General features: G+C 38.1%; 2 protein-coding genes across 3 annotated transcripts; both read left to right on the top strand.

The window, feature by feature from the left end:
• The first annotated feature begins 118 nt into the window (after window positions 1–118).
• On the top strand, window positions 119–10,473 carry lgi1b (leucine-rich, glioma inactivated 1b). Its single transcript, XM_054598972.1, has 10 exons — window positions 119–321; window positions 482–553; window positions 2,664–2,735; window positions 3,259–3,330; window positions 5,321–5,392; window positions 6,296–6,465; window positions 6,598–6,762; window positions 6,893–7,113; window positions 7,507–7,753; window positions 8,405–10,473. The coding sequence occupies exons 1-10, from the start codon at window positions 119–121 to the stop codon at window positions 8,752–8,754; spliced, it is 1,644 nt and encodes a 547-aa protein (XP_054454947.1). The 3' UTR covers window positions 8,755–10,473.
• A 1,466-nt stretch (window positions 10,474–11,939) lies between these two features.
• On the top strand, window positions 11,940–23,166 carry slc35g1 (solute carrier family 35 member G1). Of its 2 annotated transcripts, none has more exons than XM_054598801.1 (5): window positions 11,940–12,357; window positions 14,350–14,530; window positions 15,856–15,990; window positions 18,536–18,732; window positions 19,895–23,166. In XM_054598801.1, exons 1-5 carry the CDS (start codon window positions 12,084–12,086, stop codon window positions 20,305–20,307), a joined length of 1,200 nt encoding a protein of 399 aa, XP_054454776.1. In that variant the 5' UTR covers window positions 11,940–12,083; the 3' UTR covers window positions 20,308–23,166. The 2 variants fall into 2 exon arrangements, with proteins under 2 accessions (XP_054454776.1, XP_054454777.1); XM_054598802.1 differs by having other exon boundaries at window positions 11,940–12,351.
• The last annotated feature ends 129 nt before the right edge of the window (window positions 23,167–23,295 follow it).

Raw genomic sequence — 23,295 nt, forward strand, 5'->3', positions numbered from 1 at the left:
AAACAAGACAGAAACACACATATATATATATATACATATATATACAAAAACAAAATACTTTCAAATCTGGGATTACAAAATCGTTGGAGGATTATTTGCATGAGTGATAACAGGAGGAATGGGATACCCGGGCAGAGCAGCCAGAGGATGGAAAGGATGGACGCTCCTGGTTTGGGTCGCTGCTCTCAGCTTTGTCGTCGCAGATGGACGGAGAGTGAGGCAGGCCAGGTGTCCCACTGGATGTACCTGCACCAAAGACAATGCCCTGTGTGAGAATGTCCGATCCGTGCCTCACACTTTCCCATCCGACGTCGTCTCACTGTGAGTTGATCTGCCAACCTGAATATACTCTTTGATTTTATTGTTCACATGGTGAATTGTCAGGAAAGCTTATTGAAGTACTCCACAATGCATCTTTATTATACTTTCAGGTAAATTCCCTGATCATATATATACATATATATATTCTCCATCCATTCAGATCTTTTGTCAAGTCTGGATTTAATGAAATCGTAGGAGCAAGCTTTGTTCACACGCCTGCCCTGCAACTGCTGTGAGTATCTATCCATCTACTTGTCTATCTATCTGTTTGTCTGTCTGTCTGTCTACTTGTCTGTCTTCTGTCTGTCTGTCTGTCTACTTGTCTATCTATCTGTTTGTCTGTCTGTCTCTACTTGTCTATCTATCTGTTTGTCTGTCTGTCCATCTACTTGTCTGTTTGTCTGTCTGTCTACTTGGCTATCTATCTATCTATCTATCTATCTATCTATCTATCTATCTATCTATCTATCTATCTATCTATCTATCTATCTATCTATCTATCTATCTATCTATCTATCTATCTACCTGTCTATCTATCTATCTATCTATCTATCTATCTATCTATCTATCTATCTATCTATCTATCTATCTATCTATCTATCTATCTATCTATCTATCTATCTATCTACCTGTCTATCTATCTATCTATCTATCTATCTATCTATCTATCTATCTATCTATCTATCTATCTATCTATCTATCTATCTATCTATCTACCTGTTTATCTATCTATCTATCTATCTATCTATCTATCTATCTATCTATCTATCTATCTATCTATCTATCTATCTATCTATCTATCTATCTATCTATCTATCTATCTATCTATCTATCTATCTATCTATCTATCTATCTATCTATCTAATGTGTAAATCCGCTTTCAGTGTTTTAAAGAATCAAACAATGAGGCAGGAGCTCCCCAGAGAACTTCTGTGATAGGCTGATATGCAGATTTAAAGGGGGATTCTCTGTAATGGTGTCAGGATTATGCAATATACCACATGGCTACAGCCCCTAACAGCAGGGGCTGGGGGATAGAGGAGCTGTGTGTGTGTGTGTGTGTGTGTGTGTGTGTGTGTGTGTGTGTGTGTGTGTGTGTGTGTGTGTGTGTGTGTGTGTGTGTGTGTGTGTGTGTGTGTGTGTGTGTGTGTGTGTGTGTGTGACATAGAGAGGCAGAGATAAATAATGAACATGTTCCTTTTTCCCCAAAGTCAGCACTAAGAAAAAAGAGGAACAAAAGTATATACATAATTACACGCATAACTATGGAGTTTATCTTGCCATTTCTTTGATATATGACATTTATTATTATACATTTTGTTGGACTGGAGTATATCGGGCAATTTGTTGTTGCGAATCCACAAACTAACAGAAAGGTCAGACTTAATCGTGCTCTCTAATCGCACTTGCTTCAGTTTGTTGCACGCTGTCAGCAAGCATCACTTTGTCTCAGCAAAACATTTTTCTTGGCATCGCTTCTTCCATATGCTCAGATGGCTCTTAGTCAGTCTGGCTAAGCATGACGGCTTGTGACCAGAAGGAGAGTAGATTTAACCGGGGGAAAATAAATGAGTGGCATCGTCCCCTCTGTCAGGATTTACTGCCAAGGTGACCTGGAGTCTCTTAACCTCTATTATAGTATTACTTAATCAATGGGGCTTCTCTGTTGCCAATACTGTGAGTGTACAATATCACTGTCACTGGTTTGCTGAGTGTGCAGTGAGAAATAAACATAAAGAGTTCTATTTCCTGCATTTTGACATCTTGGATTGATAAGGTTTTAACTTATGGCCAAACTCTTCCACTGGATTTGCAGCGCTTTGACGTAAAACTCTATAAGTTGTCAAAAAATAGATTTAATGAGTAGATTTATGAAGATGAGGTGCACACTATATTATTGTTGGAGATTGTTCTTATATTACTGGATTAAAGTGTGACTCAGAAACATGTGGGAGGAGGCATTTATTCTTCTCTCATTCATTTCATGAAAAAACATGTAGGAGTGATCTGCCATTTCTCTTTTATTCATTTCATTCACTTCTGTGGGCAGAAATGATGAATGAGTCTGCTGTTTGTTGTTGCATTAACTCTATCCTTCTTCTGTGATTGGGACTTAGAGTTAATAATAAATCACAACTTTTATCCCAATATGATTAGATTTGTTTAAAGACACGCTGCCAAGTTTCGTTATGTTTCTCAACATCTTAACATTTCCTCCTTGTTGTCTTTTGATTTTTTCAAATTCAAATGTTTATGTCAGGGTTAACATAAACAATTTAGGGATTTAGGAGCGCTCTGGGAACTGTAATACTTCTGTTCTTATAGTTTCTTTTTTTTCACAGATTGTTCACAGCAAATTCATTGGACCTAATTGATGAGGATGCGTTCCTGGGTTTACCACATCTTGAATACCTGTAAGTATTTATCTTTAATTTTATAAAGGGTTCATTTATGTTTGTGTGGGGAAGGGATACAGTAGTAACTAGTAAACAATTTTTTTTTTCCATATTCAAAAATTGAGCCACATTGGCATGCATGCTGACATTTTAGATCCCCGCACATGTGTTATCACTTGTGTGTCCTATAGGGGAGGGTTATTCACATCTTTATGATTCTTATTAGGACAGAACGTTTTGTGACCTCCTGTAATGCCCAACATAATTGAAAACATTGTGTAGGGCCTTGAAAGTAATTCATTCTGACATGTTTTTTTCTGGTACTGGATGCTTGGTTTGTATTCAGTGTATGCATTTAGAAATAGGGCTTGGGTTTTCTACACAGCCCTCAATTACTGCTGTCAAAAGCTCACATCTGCAAAGGGAGAAGACATGCAAAACAGTTTTCAATGTCACAATATAATTGGTTTTTGTGTGGGATTAGTGTCATAATGTTATTCCTTATCTATCAAAATACTAATGTAATACTTCTCATCCACAGATTTATTGAGAATAACAAAATTGCATCGATATCCCCATATGCTTTCCGGGGCCTGAAAGCGCTGATACATCTGTAAGTATTTTGGTCCTGTGGTGGCCATGTTGGAAAACAGTTTTTTTTTTTCTTTCATGCTTTTTCATTCTCTACTTCCTTCATCCTTTATTCTTGCCAAAGGGAACTTGCTTCATTGTATCTGTTCCTTCTTCCTTCTTTCTCCCCTTTTATAATTCATAACTTTATCTTTCCCCCTAATCATTTCACATTTACTGCTTAAGTCATTTATCAGTTGGAGAGGTAAGAGATTAATAATATTCATGGTATTCCTACACAAACTGTGCATCAATTTCCTGTTTCTCTCTTTGTATCACTTTGTCACTGTCTGAAATGCAAAGGTAGGCAGAAGTGCTGTTGCCAGTAGTGATGTCCAAGGCTAAAGGTTCAGCTGGATCAGGTTTCTGAAGGGCAGATCTGGATGTCCCATTGCCTTAGTGGATCAGCAGAGTTGTTTTTCACACATTTTTGGCATTGCAAGATTAATGTTTTGTGACTTTAGATGTCATGTTGCGTCACTATGTTGACTAATGCATCTTATATATCTTATGCAGACTGCTTTGGGGTCTATCGTGATTGTGTTATTGTGATAAGTAATGCATAGCGTGTACTGTATCGGTGTTTATGGTATTTATGGAATATAGCGTCTCTTGTTTGCAGAAATCATGTTAACAAAATCTTGAAACAGTAAATAACATTGGAGCGTAAATGCTATTTTATGTTTGTGAACTGCAGAGCTTGCCAAAACTAAAGATAAATGAGAACGTGAGTGACCTGTAGGTCAAGACTAATTATAACTGTACTGTAACCTTACACTGACTGACCTATAATCTTTCTCCAAAGTATCTGACAGGTCCTTCTTAACACATTTTGAGTTTACGCAGTGCAGCCGAATGCTTGCATACTTGTGTTCCTCCTTGTTTTTGACTTGATGCATGAATGGAAGAGTGTCTTTTCACTCACTCCCATCACATAGGAAGGAAAGAGGAAAGAACTGAAATAGCTCTGATGATAAGACAAAGAAACATGATTGAAACTGCAAATATTAATGTCTGAGATCATGTAATGCTCCACATGAGAGAAAGTGTTTCCTTGATGACTGTTGCAGTAAACCTCACTTTGATAAGGGATTAATCAACACCAGAGAAAATGTTATCCCACTAGTGGCTCTTAGAGAGAGAGCCTGGTCCAATATTTTGAGAAACACCCTTATTAATTTTCTGGGCGAGATGAGAAGATCAATATCACTGTGATGTCTGTTCGTTCAGTATGTATCTGTAAGGACTTTGACCTCTTCATGACTTACAAAGTAATGGGCGACCACATGATGGGATAAAGTGCTCTTTTCCCGTTTCAAACCTTCATTTGTTTTCGAGGAAAGCAAAGCTTTTATACACAGAATGACGGATAAATGCATATTTAGAGATCATTTTAAAGGTGTCACATACAGTTAATACATTATTAAAGGGAACGGCTGGAATCCTGTCCACCCTGCTCTATTTCCGTCTGCTTGGAGAGTGCATTCTTATACATATTCAAAGTAAAATGTCCTCCCTCTCTCTGTAAAACCAACTCTCAAATAAATAATGCAGTGTTCATGAATTACGCTGACATTTCATTTCATTCCCTTCTCTTTCTGGTTTGGAGTTCAGTCCTCTCGCTCACAAATTAAGTCTCTATAGGGCCGGGGTTTGATGGTTTGTTTTAACTGGCCAGTAGATATATCATTCCCTTGACAGCATTTCAGAAGGCTATTCCCCTCTATTTGACAGCTGAAACATTAACACACTTTGTCCCATTAATATTGTCAGAGGTTGTGCCTCCAATCCAATTGTTTGCTTGTCAATTTGTTTGAACAAGTTTATTCTACTCATGCATAAGTCAATCTGGCTAACAGAAGAAAGGAAACTAACGCCGTGTAATAAATCAATGTCTTTTATGTGTAGAGTCTGGAGACAGTCTACCCCTAAGTTAATCACTGTGTGTATTATTTTTTCTCTTTGTTCATTAGAAGTCTGGCTTACAACAACCTTGAGACACTGCCAAAAGATGTTTTCAAGGGCATGGAAGCTTTGACTAAAGTGTGAGTTCATTTTGTCTTTCACTCACAGTACTAATCAGTGAATGAATCTCTTTTCTGATTTATTGATTTATTCTATAATAGCTATTTCTGTTGTATAATGTGTGTAAGGTTAAAGTTAACATATGAAACAACTCTGACTTGATTTGTAATGAACAGAAGTTGAAGTTGTCTTTATTGGTACTTATTCTGAAATAGTCAAGTACTGAAGTATAGTGGACCGATAGAACTCAAATCTTTTTGGTAGGGGTGGGAAAGGGCTTATGGCAAATGTTTTGCTAAATCGTCCTTTTTCTTCCTCCCCCTTTTCTTAAACTGTGGGATTAAGAACAGTTATATTATGAGGGCTTAATGAAAAAAAGGAAAGGAGTGGAAATCCCCCATTAAACAAAGGATGTAAAAGTAAGAATCTGGGGGAAAAAGAGAGCACAATGAGGAGTAAAAGTAGTAAGAAGCTATTCCCTGCTGCAATGGCAGAAGATAAAGAAAAGGAAAACGTGGGTTTGGATGCCAGAATGTTGGACAGTATAACAAGTAAATTACAAAGAAAAAGATTTGGATCCATGCTTTTGTCACACGGCCACAATCAGCTTGAATAATGCAGGCTACAGTGTATGTGTGTGTGCCTGTGCCTTCAATACACACATCCAAGGTCAACGGCAATTCAGACTGGGAGTGGGCGAAGAGCAGAGATTACTCAAGAGATGGGACATTTGTTGTGGTGGCTTTCCTGGCTTGAAACCAAAGTGCAGTCAAGTAGGGGAGAGACAGACGTGGGAACAGTAAGCAGAAACTAAACAGGGAAATAAAAAGCATGAAATACAGGTTTGAACTGTAAATATTAATGATGTTATGTCTTAACAAATCTATCAACCGATGTCCCATATGATCCGTCCGTGCGTGTAGGGATTTACGTGGCAACAACCTGATTTGCGACTGCAAGCTCAAGTGGTTGGTGGAGTGGATGCACCACACTAACGCCACCCTGGACCAGATCTACTGCAGCGGTCCACCCCTTCACCAGGGGAAGAAGATCAATGACCTGCTGCCACACTCTTTCGACTGCATCATAGCAGGTATTATCTTCTGTCATAGGAGCATTAAACTAACAGTAGCTTTCATCCTTCCAGTTTATGGAGGAATGTATCAATATGAAAGGATTATTATAAGACAAAGGACAGATTTCATCGTGACGTCATACTTTCCAGAGTTTGCCTCCTATCAGTCGCTGAAGTTTGAGTCCATTTCGGTGGGGGCCTTCACCTTTAACGAGGATCAGTACGTCGTGTTTGCCCAACCGTTTGCTGGGACGTGCAGCTTCCTGGAATGGGATCACGTCGAAATGACCTTCAGAACTTACGACACCATTGAAAGTGAGTTTGTAAACAAGCCAAGAGCAGTATTGATGTTATGGGAGAATCCTGTGCAAATATGTCATTGTTAAAGAGGTCACCTGTCCACTTATAATAATATATTTATGCTTTTTCTCTTTTTTTTGTTCAGGCACCTCCACTGTGGTCTGCAAGCCCATGGTGATTGACAACCACCTCTTTGTCATCGTGGCCCAGCTGTTCGGGGGCTCTCACATTTACAAACGAGACACCTCCGCAAACAAGTTCATCAAGATCCAGGACATTGACATCCTGAAGATCCGCAAACCGAACGACATTGAGACGTTCATGATTGACGGAGAGTCTTTCTTTGTCATCGCTGACAGCTCTAAGGTCGGCTACTTTTGCTTCTCTGATATTCAAAAGTACTTGATGTTATTACGTTTTATTGTGCAGGTGTGTTTGTTATTGTGTCCAGCCCCTGTATGGGTACTGCTACTCTAAACTACTCTTCCCATCATGTCAGCCTTTTCTTCCCCCTGGTCCTACTTTGTGAAAGCATGTCTGTCTGATTACCCTGGAGTTGCAAAATGTTCGCATATGCTCTCACATATGTTTGGGGACACTCAGTCCCACACACAGACAGGCGCAGGCACACACACGTACACACATACACACAAACACACACAAAAACAAACACACATCTTTGGCCTTATACTCATACTAATCTATGTGTAGGTTTTTTAAACAACTTAATCCGACATTTTGCACATGTGCTTCTCACAGGCGGGCTCCACAACAGTGTACAAATGGAACGGCAATGGCTTCTACTCCCACCAGTCACTCCACCCGTGGTTCCGTGACACAGACGTAGAACATCTGGAGATCTCCAACAAACCCCACCTGATCCTGTCCAGCAGCTCCCAGAGACCAGTTGTCTACCAGTGGAACCGGAGCCAGAAACTGTTTGAACGAAGGACTGACATTCCAGACATGGAGGACGTCTTCTCTGTCAAACACTTCCGGGTCAAAGGTGAGAGCTGCATCTTGAATAGCAGTTTATGTATACACACAGGGTTTATTTTCGCACTGACTCAAAGACATTGTGCCCACTGAAAGTAATTTCTTACCCTATAGTGAGATTTATTTACATTCAGTTTCTTATGCTAGATACAGAATGTAGAGCATATCTACTGCCTCCACACGGCTCTCAACATGGAGATGGTGGGCCAGCTGCTATTAGCTAACGGTGCTAGGAGCTAGAACAGTTCAAACAAGGGCAACAGTGCTGACGGAGCTAACAGTGTTTACCGGGGGGTCGACATTTCCTTCGATGGGGTTAATTTAATAAAAACATATATATATCACAAGGTTAGCTGTTACCGAAATCTAAATATAATACACTCAAGTTCCTCATAGGCATTTGTTTTAATGATTGTAAGGGACAATGTCACTGTCTACTGCCATGAAACATGCCTATAAACTATGCCTGTATAATATTCTCTGTATTTCTTTCTTTCTAGAGGGACAGCTCATCTCTAGACTCTTTGCTAAGTAGCTATAGATAACTAGCTATGCATTCTTTTGGAATTACTTAAACTGTCTTTGTGCGTTTTTTCTATTTCAGATCCAGATTTAGTAGCTCAATTTGTGAACTAAAAAGTCCCCTGAATCTTTTTCAAAGGTGAGATGTTCATTTGCTTGACAAGATTCATCGGGGACTCCAAGGTGATGCGCTGGGATGGTGCCATGTTCAAGGAGGTCCAGACATTTCCTTCCCGTGGCTCCATGGTGTTCCAGCCCGTCTCCATCGGCAACTGGCAGTATGCCATCTTGGGCAGCGATTATTCACTGACGCAGGTCTACCAATGGGACACCGAGCGGGGCCAGTTTGCCCCATCTCAGGAGCTGAATATCCAGGCGCCTCGAGCATTTTCTGTGGTTTCCATTGACGACCGCGTGTTCCTGCTTGCTTCCAGCTTCAAGGGGAAAACTCAGATATACGAGCACCTCATGATCGATTTGAGTACTTAAACTCCTCGTCTAATTTGGGATAAATTATGTACACTAGCATTCAAATGCTCTCTTATGTGATTGTGTTGAACTTATCAGTCTCGTTAGAATCCACCAGCAATTTCCACCTAGGTTTAAAGAAAACAGAGTTTCAAGCAGAAGCTCAAACCATCTGAAGAGGTATTTCAAATACAGTTCAGGACCAGTAGGTTGAGATTAAGTGGTTGAGTAGATGAAGTTTATTTTAAGAGGTCTGACATAATTTCCATTACACTGAAAATATATTCTACACAGTCCCTGATGCCTATGTTTGGCAACCAGCTGCCACTACTTCATTTTGATAACTCCTTCTATATTCATCTTGATTCCTCTGAATTTGGAAATGCCTTATTCCCATTTGAAAAAAATGTAGTGCGAACCGACTATCTTTCAGGAAAAACAAGCTATGAACTCACTACTTTTGTCTTTTATTCAACCATGCAGGTGTTCTTGTAGTAAGTAAACATAGTGTTAATGTTTCTTCATTTTAACTCCATGCATTTTTATTTCTATTGTAGGAATTTGATAGGAAAGATTAAGCTGTTTGGTAGTGCTAATGATCATGCAATAATAGGCAAATAGGGAAACATTCTTGAGGGAGAGGTGTTCAAGTTCAGGTGGTTTCTTTTGTATAGAAAAACTACGAACAAAAAAAGAAAACTTTTCTTCATCTATGCCTCTTTTATTTAACAAAGAATTTCAGGACAGTTTACTTCAAAGTAAAATGTAATTACAAGAGATTATTCACAATGGAGCATATGGGGACGTTGTATGCAGGAAATGGGTCATATGACTCATCGGTTTCAAAGTCTGGGTTGTAAGATAGCTTGAAGAAGATTTAGTTTCATGATAATGTAACAGAAGCAGCAACGTGGTTGGAAAGGTCAGGGGTAGCTTGTTACTATAAGACATGAGCTTGAAAAATATTTCAAGCTTCCAACCAAATGTGGGTACAATTTGAACTACTTATTGAGGTTTATGTACATTCCTTCAGCCCAATTTGGTAGCTAGTCAACCTATCAGTCTTACCACTTAAATAAGTGATCCTAATACACGAAATGTATCCACTAAACACTGTGAGAAACTGAGACAAACACCTTCTCTGTCCTTTCCACTCTATGACCATCAGTAAAGCAAGACTGCAGGCTTGACGCAGACACTCATAGTGTTGATTCCTGATGAATGACTCGCTAGAAGCGTCCCACTGTGTCCCCTAGTCCTCTTTCACTGCACTCTTGCCCCTTTTCTCCCTCATTGACAAAACCATTGTTGTCTTTACTCCGTCACTAAAAAAAAGCCAACCACTGTGCAGCACCTGGTACCTGTGCTTTCACACGGTCCTCTTATTCTGACACAAAGGAAACTGAATTTGGATAACAATTAACAACTTCACCGATTTGCCAAATATAATGTTTACGTTTTTACAACAAGGTGTAAAATAATTTATACGATATTGCTTTTGTATGTAGAGGGGACCACACTCTTGTGTTTTATTTTTTCATAGATATAGAAGTTAGTGTAGATATGTATCACCTCCTGAAACGCTGTGTAACGTGCTACTTCGGCAAAACAGTGTAGGCTTACTTGTGTCAGTCTAATCGAAGTGTAGACCTACTTGTGTCAGTCTAATCTAGTTAGGTAAAGGATAGAGGATAATAGCCATTCATTTGTCATCTTGCTCATTGTATTTTATGTACAGCACAGTGGTAATAAAATACTAAAATGTTAAATCACCGTTGCAGTTATTTTTTTGTTGTTGATTCGCCAGGATAAATGTTTTATATTATGATTATTATTATTATTATTATTATTATTATTATTTATACAGTAAATCTGCCCCAAGCCAATCTCCAACTTAATCATACTATGATTTTTGGAAGTTTTGGGAATAATTCAAACGAAAAGTTATTAAGACAGCCATGAAGCTTGAATACTTCTTGTAATACTCTAGCCTACATTAACATTTTGGTTTTGGTTGGCTGAAATGAGTAGTAGAATAAAACTACTGATTATTATTATTATTATTATTATTATTATTATTATTATTGATAGAAATATTCTGAGGCATATAAATGAAGCTTGAATACTTCTTGTAATACTCTAGCCTACATTAACATTTTTTCATATTTTTTTCAGTTTTGGTTGGCTGAAATGAGTAGGCCTGTCTATATGTCCTTAACATATAAAACATAAATAGAATAAAACTACACAACCAATAATTATGATTATTATTATTATTATTATTATTATTGATAGAAATATTCTGAGGCATATAATGGTAGAAATAAAGCCTGCTGTTTATTCTGGCATAATATTGCTAAATGTTGTTAACCTGCTGTTTATTGTTTATTCTGCATAAATTGCTAAAATGTAAACATTGGGCCATATAAAGGTTAGCAAAAATGATTGAGGTTATGTCCATATAATAAACAATAAGTGGAGATAGTGATTATTGTGACAGGTCTAAAAATAAGCTATATTTTATGTACAGCACAGTGGTAATAAAATACTAAAATGTTAAATCACCGTTGCAGTTATTTTTTTGTTGTTGATTCGCCAGGATTGTTTTATTCGATATTATTATTATATTATTATTAGATTCTGATAGAAATATTCTCCAACTTAATCATACTATGATTTTTGGAAGTTTTGGGAATAATTAATTATTATTATTATATTATTATTGATAGAAATATTCTGAGGCATATAAATGAAGCTTGAATACTTCTTGTAATACTGTAGCCTACATTAACATTTTTCATGGTTTTGGTTGGCTGAAATGAGTAGGCCTGTCTATATGTCCTTAACATATAAAACATAAATAGAATAAAACTACTGATTATTATTATTATTATTTATTATTATATTCTATTAAATGATTATTATTATTATTATTGATAGAAATATTCTGAGGCATTAATAAAATGAGTTAGAATAAAACTACTGATTATTATTATTATTATTATTATTATTTATTATTATTGATAGAAATATTCTGAGGCATATAAATGAAGCTTTAATAATAACACTCTAGCCTACATTAACATTTATTCATATATCTTTCAGTTCTGCTTGTCTCTGACCCCACTGCCTCCCTCTGCTGTATGGGCGTACATGTTGGGGGATGTTTTGGTTGTTCAGCAGGTCTGGGTTCAGTTCTGCCCCCTGTGGGTAAAGAAACCACCGCATGGGAGAGCCAAGGTTAGTCATTAACCCCACCTCCTCCTCCCCAGTAACTCAGGGCACAGAAGGAAAAGCGGACAAGCACTCTCTACCCGAGGCATGCTGCCTCTCAGCCGTCACATCTCAGCATGGGAGACCGCAACCACCTCTCACACCACCGGGCTTTGTCCCTGGAGGACGGCGCGTCAGTCGTGTTCCACAAAGTAGGCAGCAGCGGCAGCGGCAGCGGCGGCGAAGAGAGCGGCAGCAGCGGCGGCGAAGAGAGCGGCAGCGATGAGCGAACAGAAGCGACAATTTACCTGCAGGGTAATAATAACTGCAACGATGGGCAGAAAACAACGCTGTGCCCGCCGGCGTGTTGCGTCAGGAGCAGGCTCCCTGCAGGTGGAGGTGAAGGTGAAGGTAGAAGCTCTCATGCATGTGTGTGTGTGTGTGTGTGTGTGTGTGCACTTTGCTGGACACGTGTTTCTATATTCACCTCACATGTCAGTGAACTCTGAGGTGGATTAAAACAAAAGATGCAGAAATAGAGGAAGCTGTTATATAACTGTAAACGTCATGTATCAGTGATATCAGTGATGACATCACGTGGAGGCTATTGGCCTATTAGCTGGGACATAGCTGGGAGAAAAAAAAACACATTTAAAGCCTCCTTTACACATTATACAAACTTTATTTTCACAAATTATTTCATAATATGCTTAATGGCACAGTAGAAGTAGGCCCGAATGATATGAGCCAAGTGTAAGAAATACTTCTTATTAATGGAAATCTGCTTAATGGTGAAAATGGTACTATTTGATGGTGGTTAATATATCTTAATACACATTGTATGCCTAATAATACATATAATATGTATGATCCATGAAGATAAACTGTTGTTAACCAGTTTAACATTTGCATCATCCTTAAACAGGAAGGATGACTCTGCACTTTCACAGTGCCTTCATAGCTGTTGTCTTAAGGATATCAGAGGCCTTTTAAAAAAAGTTTAATAAAAACATTCCCATCCGTAAGGCTACAGTGGTGATCTGAATATATTTTGCTCAGATAAGAAATAAGAAAGTGCCCATCAACAAAAGAGTTATTATTTTAGACAGTAATTCATTTGGACAGAAATTCACTATTGCTTACAGACTTTCAGTGAAATAATACAGTGATGATATGATCATTTGAGCTATTTAATTTCTCTTTGAAATTATATCGTCCAAGTTAATGATTCCAAGAAAATTGTCGTAAAAAAAACAAAAAACAAGTGTAATACTTATACAGTAATGTAACACTGTAATATTGACCCTGTCTGTTTCTACTCGGCACTATAGTGGAACTACAAATAAAGAAATGATTATCTTTGGCTTTGTGCAAGGTTAAGAAAGCTAATACCATATATGATGAATGAAATGGAGAGTAGGCCACTCATTGAGACAAATACAAAGAAAGATGTTGGAGTGACCGGAGTTTGGAATTTAATCTCCACAAGCATATCAGGTTATTATTCTGAAGGCAGGGTTTGCAAACACTACACTGCTTTCTTTTGCAGACCTTTTTTTTTTCTCAGCTGAATTTTGTACCCAGGCCACATGGAGTTCAATAACATACTTTTAACATCACTGCTCTATCCTGCTATTACTGTGTCAACATAAACAAGACACAATGAGTAGGCCTGTCAAGATAACTAATTATGTTTTTGTTCCAGAAATATTAGGAATAACAATATTATTGTCATTAAAATACATGTTATGCCACTCGTTTAAGGATAACATGATAGCATAAGAAAACAAGTCCACCTGTTTACAAAAAAGAACTTGGAAATTCCAAATTGGAATGTGATTTATTGTTTTTTGTTTTTTTTTTATGTCCTTAACATATTAAGAGCAAAACTGTTGCACTCCAGTAGGACGACAGGTGCGTAGAAGAATACCTTAGGTAGACAATATAGAACATTTGTTCTATATGTCCTTAACATATAAAACATAAATAGAATAAAACTACACAACCAATAATTATTATTATTATTATTATTATTATTATTATTATTATTATTATTATTATTATTGATAGAAATATTCTGAGGCATATAATGGTAGAAATAAAGCCTGCTGTTTATTCTGGCATAATATTGCTAAAATGTTGTTAACATCTTATGTAAACATAATGGGCCATATAAAGGTTAGCAAAAATGATTGAGGTTATGTCCATATAATAAACAATAAGTGGAGATAGTGATTATTGTGACAGGTCTAAAAATAAGCTATATTTTTAAGATGAAATGTGAAATATTGATACCCCTCTTAGGACACCCTCTTCCCTCTCTTTCCCCGTATACCTACCTTCTTCCCAACCATAACTCCCTGTTCTTTGACTCTTTCTTCCTTTTTTATTTCTCTTTCTCAGGATCAGAGAAACCAACGACATGTCCAGGTCTCGGTTTGTTCTATGCTTTCCTGTCCACAGTCTTCTTCTCCATCATTGCGCTCTTAGTGAAAACCATCGAGGGAATCCACGCCATAGAGATCAGCGCCATACGCTGCTTCTTCCAGATGCTCTTTACTATGCCGTTACTCATCTACCACAAGTAAGCATGATGGAGAAACTCAAACATTTACATTCCCACAGTCAGACGGTAACACTTCAATCCCAGCTAGGTTTAAGATTTACTCATGCATTTACTTCATAACGGTCATTATTTTAAACCAACAATCCATGTGTTGTGACATAATAAGCTCAGCAGTGAGGTAGTACATATCCCTGCCATTTGTTGTCATGCCTTGCCGCTCACCTCATCGGCAAGGATCATGACTTAACAAACAATCATTGCTCCAACAAGTTTAAGTTGTCAAAAAGCTGTGAGAGACATGTATTATTATTATTATTATTATTATTATTATTATTATTATTATTATTATTATTATTATTATTATTATATTCCCCTCAGCCCTGCTGATGGAAACATAAAGCATGTAGAGTAGTGTTGGGAAGGTTATGAATAAAGCCTTCCCACATGAAGTTAAATGCTTTTTATATACTCACAAATTTTATAAATGTATTCAACTTTCTGTATCAATAATAGCATATTCTATACATTTTGCTTTTCAGACTATGAGTTCTTAAGTGCAATAAATTAAATACATTAAACTAACCCCTTTTTTTAAAAAAAGGGTTTTTTTCTGTATATTTCTTAAATTGTAATGGAGACATGTGAATGTTTGAAAAATGTTGTCCATTATTTTCCCCAAGATTTCTTTGACCAGAGGCAGAATTTAAGCGGAGTAAATATCTATCTAAATAACTATAATTTGATGATAAAAGTTGATAATTGTTTAGAACAAGCCAATGCGAAACTATAATGTCACAATGAACAAATGAATGTGCCCTCCACCACAGAGAAACAACACAAGTTATCCAAAGAACTGAAGTATAAGAGATAATACATGAAGAGAAAGAAAAAATTCATTAATTGTACCTTCTTTCCATTTATTCCACTAGCTTGTTTCTTTTTTGCATGGATGAATGGAAAACCAGTTCACTTTAGAAATAAACTTAATTCCCAAAGACTGCTACCAGTACTTTTTGATTCATTCATTTACCTTTTCATCCATCCATCCATACGTCCTCTACATTCTTCTTTTGTTTTTACATTTTTCTGAATCAACGTTCCTCCTCTCCTTCCAGCCGAATCTGTTCATCTGTTTATCCATCACTGTCACCTCCACATTACTTCCCCACCTATCTATCCGACCATCAAGTCATTTGTCTTCCCTCGGCTCACTTTGCTGCTCAATTTGTCTCCGTCCGTCCCTGTCTAAAATTCAGTTTATTACTTCCTCTTGTCAGTCAGTCTAATCATCCATCCACCCAGTCATTCATTCATCCATCATCCTCATATGTCTGATCCTCCAGGACAGGTTTCCTTGGTCCCAGGGACAAACGTATTTACCTGGTGCTTCGGGGCTTCATTGGTTCCAATGCCATGATCCTGCTCTACTATGCTGTTCAGCAGATGCCGCTGGCGGACGCAACAGTCATCATGTTCAGGTAGGAATTTAATTAATTGTGGATTAGTGGAGATTATACTAATGTAAATAGATTCTATCCTCCCTGAATTGCACGCCTGTCACCTTTTTGCTCAGTTTCGCTCTCTTCCTAATACTTTCTCACTTTCCAACATTTTCCTTATTCCTCTTAATTATCTCTCTCTCTCTCTCTCTCTCAAATATCTGTCAGTAATTAATTTAAGATTAAAGATCTGGGATACCTTATCTATCAATTTGCCTGTTAATAAACTGTGCCTACTATTCCAAAAAAAACCCAAATAAAACTATTCCATCGTACAGAGTGAGTCCTATGGTACGGAAAATGAAGAACATTGAGATAAAGGTTTTGTCTTTGAGTTTTATTATTCTTTGGGCAAAGAAGGTTCAATCATCATACAGAGTGCAACGGTTCCGAGACCGAGGATGTCGCATGTGTACAGATTGTAAAGAACCTCTGAGGCCGATTTTGTAATTTGTGAGTTTGGGCTATATTAAATACATTGAATTGAAGAATGAATTGAACGCAGTCTGAAGGAGGAAGACCGACGTGTACAAAGCGTGTGGCGTCAATGCCTACGTAGGCGTACTTGAACGCCACGACCTCCTCACCTGCCTTGCCCTTTTCCTCGTCTGTTGTAGCTCGGGCCCACCTGGCCTTGCTGGTGTGATCGCCCCATGGCCATGATCTGGACGGCTTGGACCATGATTTATAGACATCTGCAGTTGCTTGTCTTTACACTCGCTTTTCTTCTTTTTTTATCTGCGGTCTACCTGTTTTTCTGCGTGATTGGCGTGTCTAATGAGCTCAGTAAGGCGAGCCTCATCATAGCCCACGCAGCTCAGTCTCACCGCCGCTGAGATGGGAGGCAGCAGTCCGTCTAGGAAGCCTTTCTTTAGCTGACATTCCCAGGTGCTTTCCTCCTCCCCTCTAACTGAAGGGTTCTTAGAGACCGCTGTGTTCGCTAAAGATGGCGTGGAGTCTTGTGTAGTATTCAGCAACAGGTTCGTTTGGCTTCTGTTAACATGAGTTGACCCTTTGACATGGTTATCTTCTTGGGGGGAGATGTTCCGAGAGCTGCGATTAATGAGGTTAACATGTCTCTGTATGCAGCATTATCGGCACATCCTCAGTCAGCACCTTCTTATCTCTCGCTGCCCTTGGCGTAATTTGCCGGGCCAAGTTTCTTCATGAAAAATCGTATTGGCTCGGTGTGTGTGTGTATGGAGGTGTCCGGGCAACCGACGGGTCTGGCTCATTAGCCGGTGCGGTTGGCACTTGGCCCGCGTCTGGTGATGCATATGGTGGTGGCGGGCATGCGTTGAGGTCAGGATCCAGCCGGTACAGCTTGGGATGGAGAGAAGATGTCTGAGGAGCTTTGTCAGGACAGCAGAGTCGCTGCCCATCTTTCGGCGCAGGCTGAAAACTCACCTCTTCAAGAAGTACTACCCTGAGCCTTCCTCGTAGCACTTATTGCATTCGAAGTATTAGTCTTGTTGCACTTACTTAAACCAGTATTCGTAGTAATTTGCCTCTGCACTATACTTTTGCTCTGGTTTATGCTTTAAGATGCTTGTTTAAGAAAGGAGATGCACTTATGACTTCTGGTGACTAGTAGTTCTCTTGAATACCTATGTTGAATACACTTCCTGTAAGTCGCTTTGGATAAAAGCGTCTGCTAAATGACTGTAATGTAAATGTAATGTAATGTCTGTTCCTTGTGTGTCTGAAGTATCCCCTTTAGGCAGCGACTAGCTTACTTCCCCTACATTTTTGCTTCATCCTTCCACCTCTTAAAACATGCTTTATGGCTTTCTATCATGTCCAACTCTTTTCCTCTTATTGTCTTTCTAACTTCACTTTCCCTTTTCTCCAATTCCTTCTGCAAAACCTTTTTATTTGATTCAAACTGAAGGGTCCTCTTTGGGGAAAACCACATTCTTCTGCACACACTTTTAGGTGTTGACAACTTGATTCTCTGTATTTGGTTTTCATGACCGTGACGATTGGTTCGTAACCTGATGTCTACAACCCTTTGACCCCATTTTGTTTCCTTTTATTATTTTACGAGATTAAAGCAGTATTTCTTTATCTACACAGTCGTTCCTGTGAGTATTTACTTTACTTTTAGACGCCTTTTATCCTCACGGATTCTTCGTCTCTTGGGTCGAAGGACTTCAATATTTGATGTCTACCTTATTTTAGTTTCTCTGCTCTCATTGGTATAAAAATGTGGCTATGGAATATCCACCCTTATTTTCCCGTCCTCCTTTACCCAGTAATGTTTTCTACACTACAAACTCTTTTGGGCCCAACTATTTCACGAACAAGGTGTTTAGGGAGGTTGAGTGTACAAGTCATACAATAATTACTCATTCTGACAACCTCACCCGACCTTTGCCTGAAAAACTATCTAAATTAAACATAAATACCAAATATATGGTCTTGTTATGAGTTAGGCACACAAGCATAAGTCACAGTGGGAACACATTTCCTTTTTCACATGTGCTCATCTCTCCCTCTCTAACTAACACTCTCTGTCTTTCAGTAATCCCGTCTTTACCTCCATCCTGGCCTGGATCTTCCTGAAGGAGAGGTGTACGATCTGGGACTTAGTCTTCACTGTTTTTACCATCAGTGGAGTCCTCCTCATCGCCCGGCCACCGTTCCTCTTTGGCGAGCATCGGCGCGGCATTGAGGGCAACTACGCTAACCACATCAAGGGGACCATCGCTGCCTTCGCAGGTGAGTATGATGTTGAGAATTTAGTTTAGACTGCTGGTATGTCAGTGTTTCTTTTAACCACCTAACCAGGACAGGATTACCGTGGCATCTAAGGGAATTCAATGCAATAGAGGAACATTTCCTGGGTAACCTGGGAGATGCAGTCTTTTTCAATTTAATCATGGTTCAACTATTCGAGGGTCTCCATCCAGTCAAGGTGCTCAAAAAGCTCCTCTCTGTGTGAAAGAGTGTTATTTAAGGTTCTTTCACATTTTCAGATTTAGATTAGCACCAGAAAAAGCAACAAAGGGCGACATAAGCGACTCTGCCAGGAAACCAAGTATTAGCTGTTTGGAATTAGAATTTTTAGCGAGCAGGAATCACGTATTTGGCAGCAAAGACATGAACCTTAACTAGCTTTCCACCTTCAAACAACAGTTTTCTTTTATGCCACTCAATAGTCTCAAAATGTGTCCAAATGAATTAGGAGCTTCACTTTGGGGCTAAGTTTTCTTTTTGCTTCTGCAGTCCAACGTAGCTTCTTAACAGCACACTGCAACTGATGACTAACCTCACAAATCTTCCTACTTTTATATGTGAATTACCAACCTTTTCACACCAAATGCATAAGTACAACACTGCAAAGAGAAAGGCTCTTAGTTTTAATAGGGAGAGCATCTGCGCTCTCCTCAGAAATTCACAGTACTGTTCATTCCCCCTGATTTTCTGTGTTTTCAAGATGAAACTAATTTGAACCAAAAACATTGACCTCCACTGCAACATGTCTAATGGCATTCTGGCATTGAGAGCAGGTGGACATAATGACGCCGCCACTTTCGCCGTGGAGATAAATGGAGACATTTTATGATTATGTGCATATCTAAATTCCAAGAGTTGAGTGCTTGAGTAAAAAAAACCTGACAGGAAATATTAAAGTAATGTAGAATGCAAGTGGAATCGAGGACTGATTCACAGAGTAAAATGGTCACCAGAGGAAACTCACATTAACAGGTTGATGAACTCAAATATTTCAACAAGGATTTCTTTAATAGGTATGTAGCAGTAGATTAGAAAATGTATTACATTTGTCCTTTTTAAGTCTCGTATGTCTCTTTTTATTGGTTTTCATTATTCTTGTGATTGCCGCTTTCGTTCAGTTTCTAATTTTTGATTTTAATCCTAGGAGCTATCGGGGCTGCTTTTACATTTGTTGTCCTTCGCAAGATGGGGAAGAGCGTCCATTACTACCTCTCCGTCTGGTACTACGCTGTCATTGGTTTCATCGAGTGCATCATCACCTTATCCGTCCTCGGGGAGTGGAAAATCCCGTACTGTGGCCGCGACCGTTGGATACTGATGCTGATCGCTGTTCTGGGCATCGCCGGCCAGACCTTCCTCACGAAGGCCCTGCAGATTGAGAAGGCCGGACCCGTGGCCCTGATGAGGACTATCGATGTGGTGCTGGCATTCATCTTCCAATTTATTTTCTTCAACCGCGCACCGACCATGTGGAGCCTGGGAGGGGCGCTGTGCGTGGTGCTGAGCACTAGTGGAGTAGCACTACAGAAGTGGTACAGCAACTCTCGCAAGAGCTGAGAAGAAGAAGAAGAAGAAGAAGCAACATTTGATACTTTGGTATTAATATTTATTCTTTTTTCACTATCATATGTTTTTCTGTATTTTACTTGTTAATTACATGGAAACCTGTGAAGAAGTTTAAACCCTTTTGAGAGTTAAAAGAATAGAAATATAGAAGGATAATCTAGCTGGGTCAGTTATTACTTTATGATAGTTTTAAATTCTAAACGTTACATACATGAAGGAGCCTGAGCAGCTAACTTACTGCCTTTTCAGAACAGATTTCCTGATTTCTTCTCAATAACATGTTAACAACATTAATAAGACTGGAAGTTGAATTTCACCATATTTAGGCAGTTTTATGAAGGAAATCTTCAGCCCCATTTTACATTTGCTTTAGTCTGAATAAAATAGCCAAAGAGAGACATTTACTGAATGGGGACCATCCATACTGTGATGCATTACTTGGCAATAATGGTATACTGAAAAGAATACAATATTACATATTTCATTTGATTGTAGTACCCACTAGGCACTATCGAGTGAGTATCTGCACAAAAACACAAATTTTGCTGGCAATACAAATAGGATCACTCTGCCAATAAGAAAAGGAAATAAAATGCAAACAAAATAAGCAGTATAAGCACTTAAAAACACTGTTTCGTTTAGCAAAAAAAAAGTGTTTATTAGAACGACAACAACCACAAAAAAGGCTGAAAAAAAAATCCCAAAATGTGTTACAAGTTTTTACTTGAAAATAGCTGTACAATTCTCTCAGGGATCTTTTGTCTAACTGCTTTTTAATGCCCTAATATGAATTACACCTAAATCCAATCCATGGTGAATGTATTCCTTTGTGACAGGATAATATCCATTATTATTATCCAATCCATAGTTATCTTTGAAGTGCCTTAAGCAGGGAACTTTAACCTCCAGCTTCCCTTAGCGCAGCTGCTCAGTTACCAGCAACTTCTTCTGTGCAGCTCTCAGGTGTGAGTCTGCATAGTTGTGAATATGAAATAGGCTGTTTTTTTTTAAAAAGTCAACCCATTAACTAATGATTTTTTAGAATGAAAGATCAAGTCCAACAGCGTTTTTAATGAGGCACCTAAGGCCTGACTGTTAACTGACGGTCACAGTGATTTCGTCATTAGCTCAGGAGAAGTGAACTCATCTCTCCATTATGTTGGCAAGCACTTAATGTCATCTTAAAGCATCTAATTAGTGTTCTCAAGTCTCAGTCTAAAAATATATTTTCCATGAGGCTCAGACCCGGGTTGTTGTTTGCACTTTGTCTTTGCTAGAGGGTAAAAAAGTGTCAGTAACCTGCCACTATAATTGAGCATTTGAAGTAAGCACCCACACAGCTGCACTGCTGAGGATTGCTGGATGATAACCTCCCCTTTTCTGAAGAGGAAAAATGAGAGATGAAACTACATCAAAACAGTGCAGGTTGTTTAATAGAGACATCCCCCGGCCTGCATCAGTCAGTTGAATAGTGAAACAGTTACACTTTGTCAACTGTCAAAGGCTGATGTTGAGGTTTTACACTTGAGTATATGTGTTATTGTGATAAACCCAGTGACTCAAAACAGCCATCTGTGATTCTTGTTGTGCAACGTACAAGACGACGTATGATCGCCATCCATAAGACGGTTAGTTGTATATGGCTGAAAAATAATAAGTGAGACTTGAAAATAGTCTTATTTTGCATTTAAATATTTAAAAACCAGAAACATTGTGCTATAAGCACTGTTGTGTTTTGTCCTTTGGCATAAAATGTTGTTTTGTATGTGACTGTCCTCAGCTGGATTTTGAATTAAGGCTGAATTGTATGTACTTGTTTGCGGGAAAACACAGAAATACTTTTATTTCAAGAGATGTGGGTTTTTAAGCACTACATGTGTGTGTTTCATATAAACCATACTGTATTTTTAGCATTTAGCAAGGAGTTTTCCACTGTCATGACTGATGAAGTCGCAATACAACGGCAGTCCTCTGTTGTGGGAATGTTTAATTGGGTGAAATACAGCTAAGAAAGGAAGTCAATAGTACTTCTAGACTGCTATTTAATATCCAGTTTCTTCCTTTCCCACTCTGTTGTTTCTGGTCTCTTGGGTTGAGACCTGTGTCAGCACAGCTGCATCATCACACGCCTCCAATTATATATATTTTTCGTATTATTATTCTCTACATTAAGAGAAACAAAGATTCCAAGAGGAATACTAGATTAACAATGGAAATCTCTATGCTGGAGAAAGCACTCTCTTATGAGCGCACATTTGCTGTGGTTATTATGTTTATGACTGATAAGACATTTTTATGACCAATACCAGTTATTAATAACAATCTATATCAGTTAATTAAATTCTGATCATACCTAATAGAGTTGAATATAGTTGAACGATTAATTTCGGTTCATTGTAAAAAGATGATTAATCTTTCAAGTGATGAACAGCGACATCAGTTAAAGTGGGAAATAGATAAAATCACATGTGATCCCAGTATAATAATTTAGTGTGGAGGAGAAATTTGAAAGACACTGTAACAATATTTTTTAATTATTGTTTGTAGTACTGTAAACTGTTATGGTCACTTAAGACGTTGTGACGATAATTTTGCTTTCTTTTTTATTTTCTTCGACGGATTTTAGCTTTACCTCAGAATATTAATTTAGTTGACTTGAATTCTAGTAGCGTAAGCAAAATGTTTTTCGTTTCCATAAAATTGTTAAAAAAAATATTTCAGGACCTATAAGCCTTACAAAAAAAAGAAAGTAGTTTTTCAGGTTTTTAAAACTATGCTTTAATAGTATTTATTTTACTATTTCTGTAATTCATTACATCAACATATTCTATAAGATGTTTATATTTCTGCATAGGGATTGATTATATTTAGTATACTATGATTTGATAATAAATTCTATATGAATCTATATGTGGTCTTGACTTGAGTGTTCATTTTCTGTTGTCAACCTTCTGCAGACAGGTTTCTTTTTCATAAACA

Source organism: Anoplopoma fimbria, chromosome 5 (genome assembly GCF_027596085.1).
Source record: "Anoplopoma fimbria isolate UVic2021 breed Golden Eagle Sablefish chromosome 5, Afim_UVic_2022, whole genome shotgun sequence".
Taxonomy (NCBI): Eukaryota; Metazoa; Chordata; class Actinopteri; order Perciformes; family Anoplopomatidae; genus Anoplopoma; species Anoplopoma fimbria.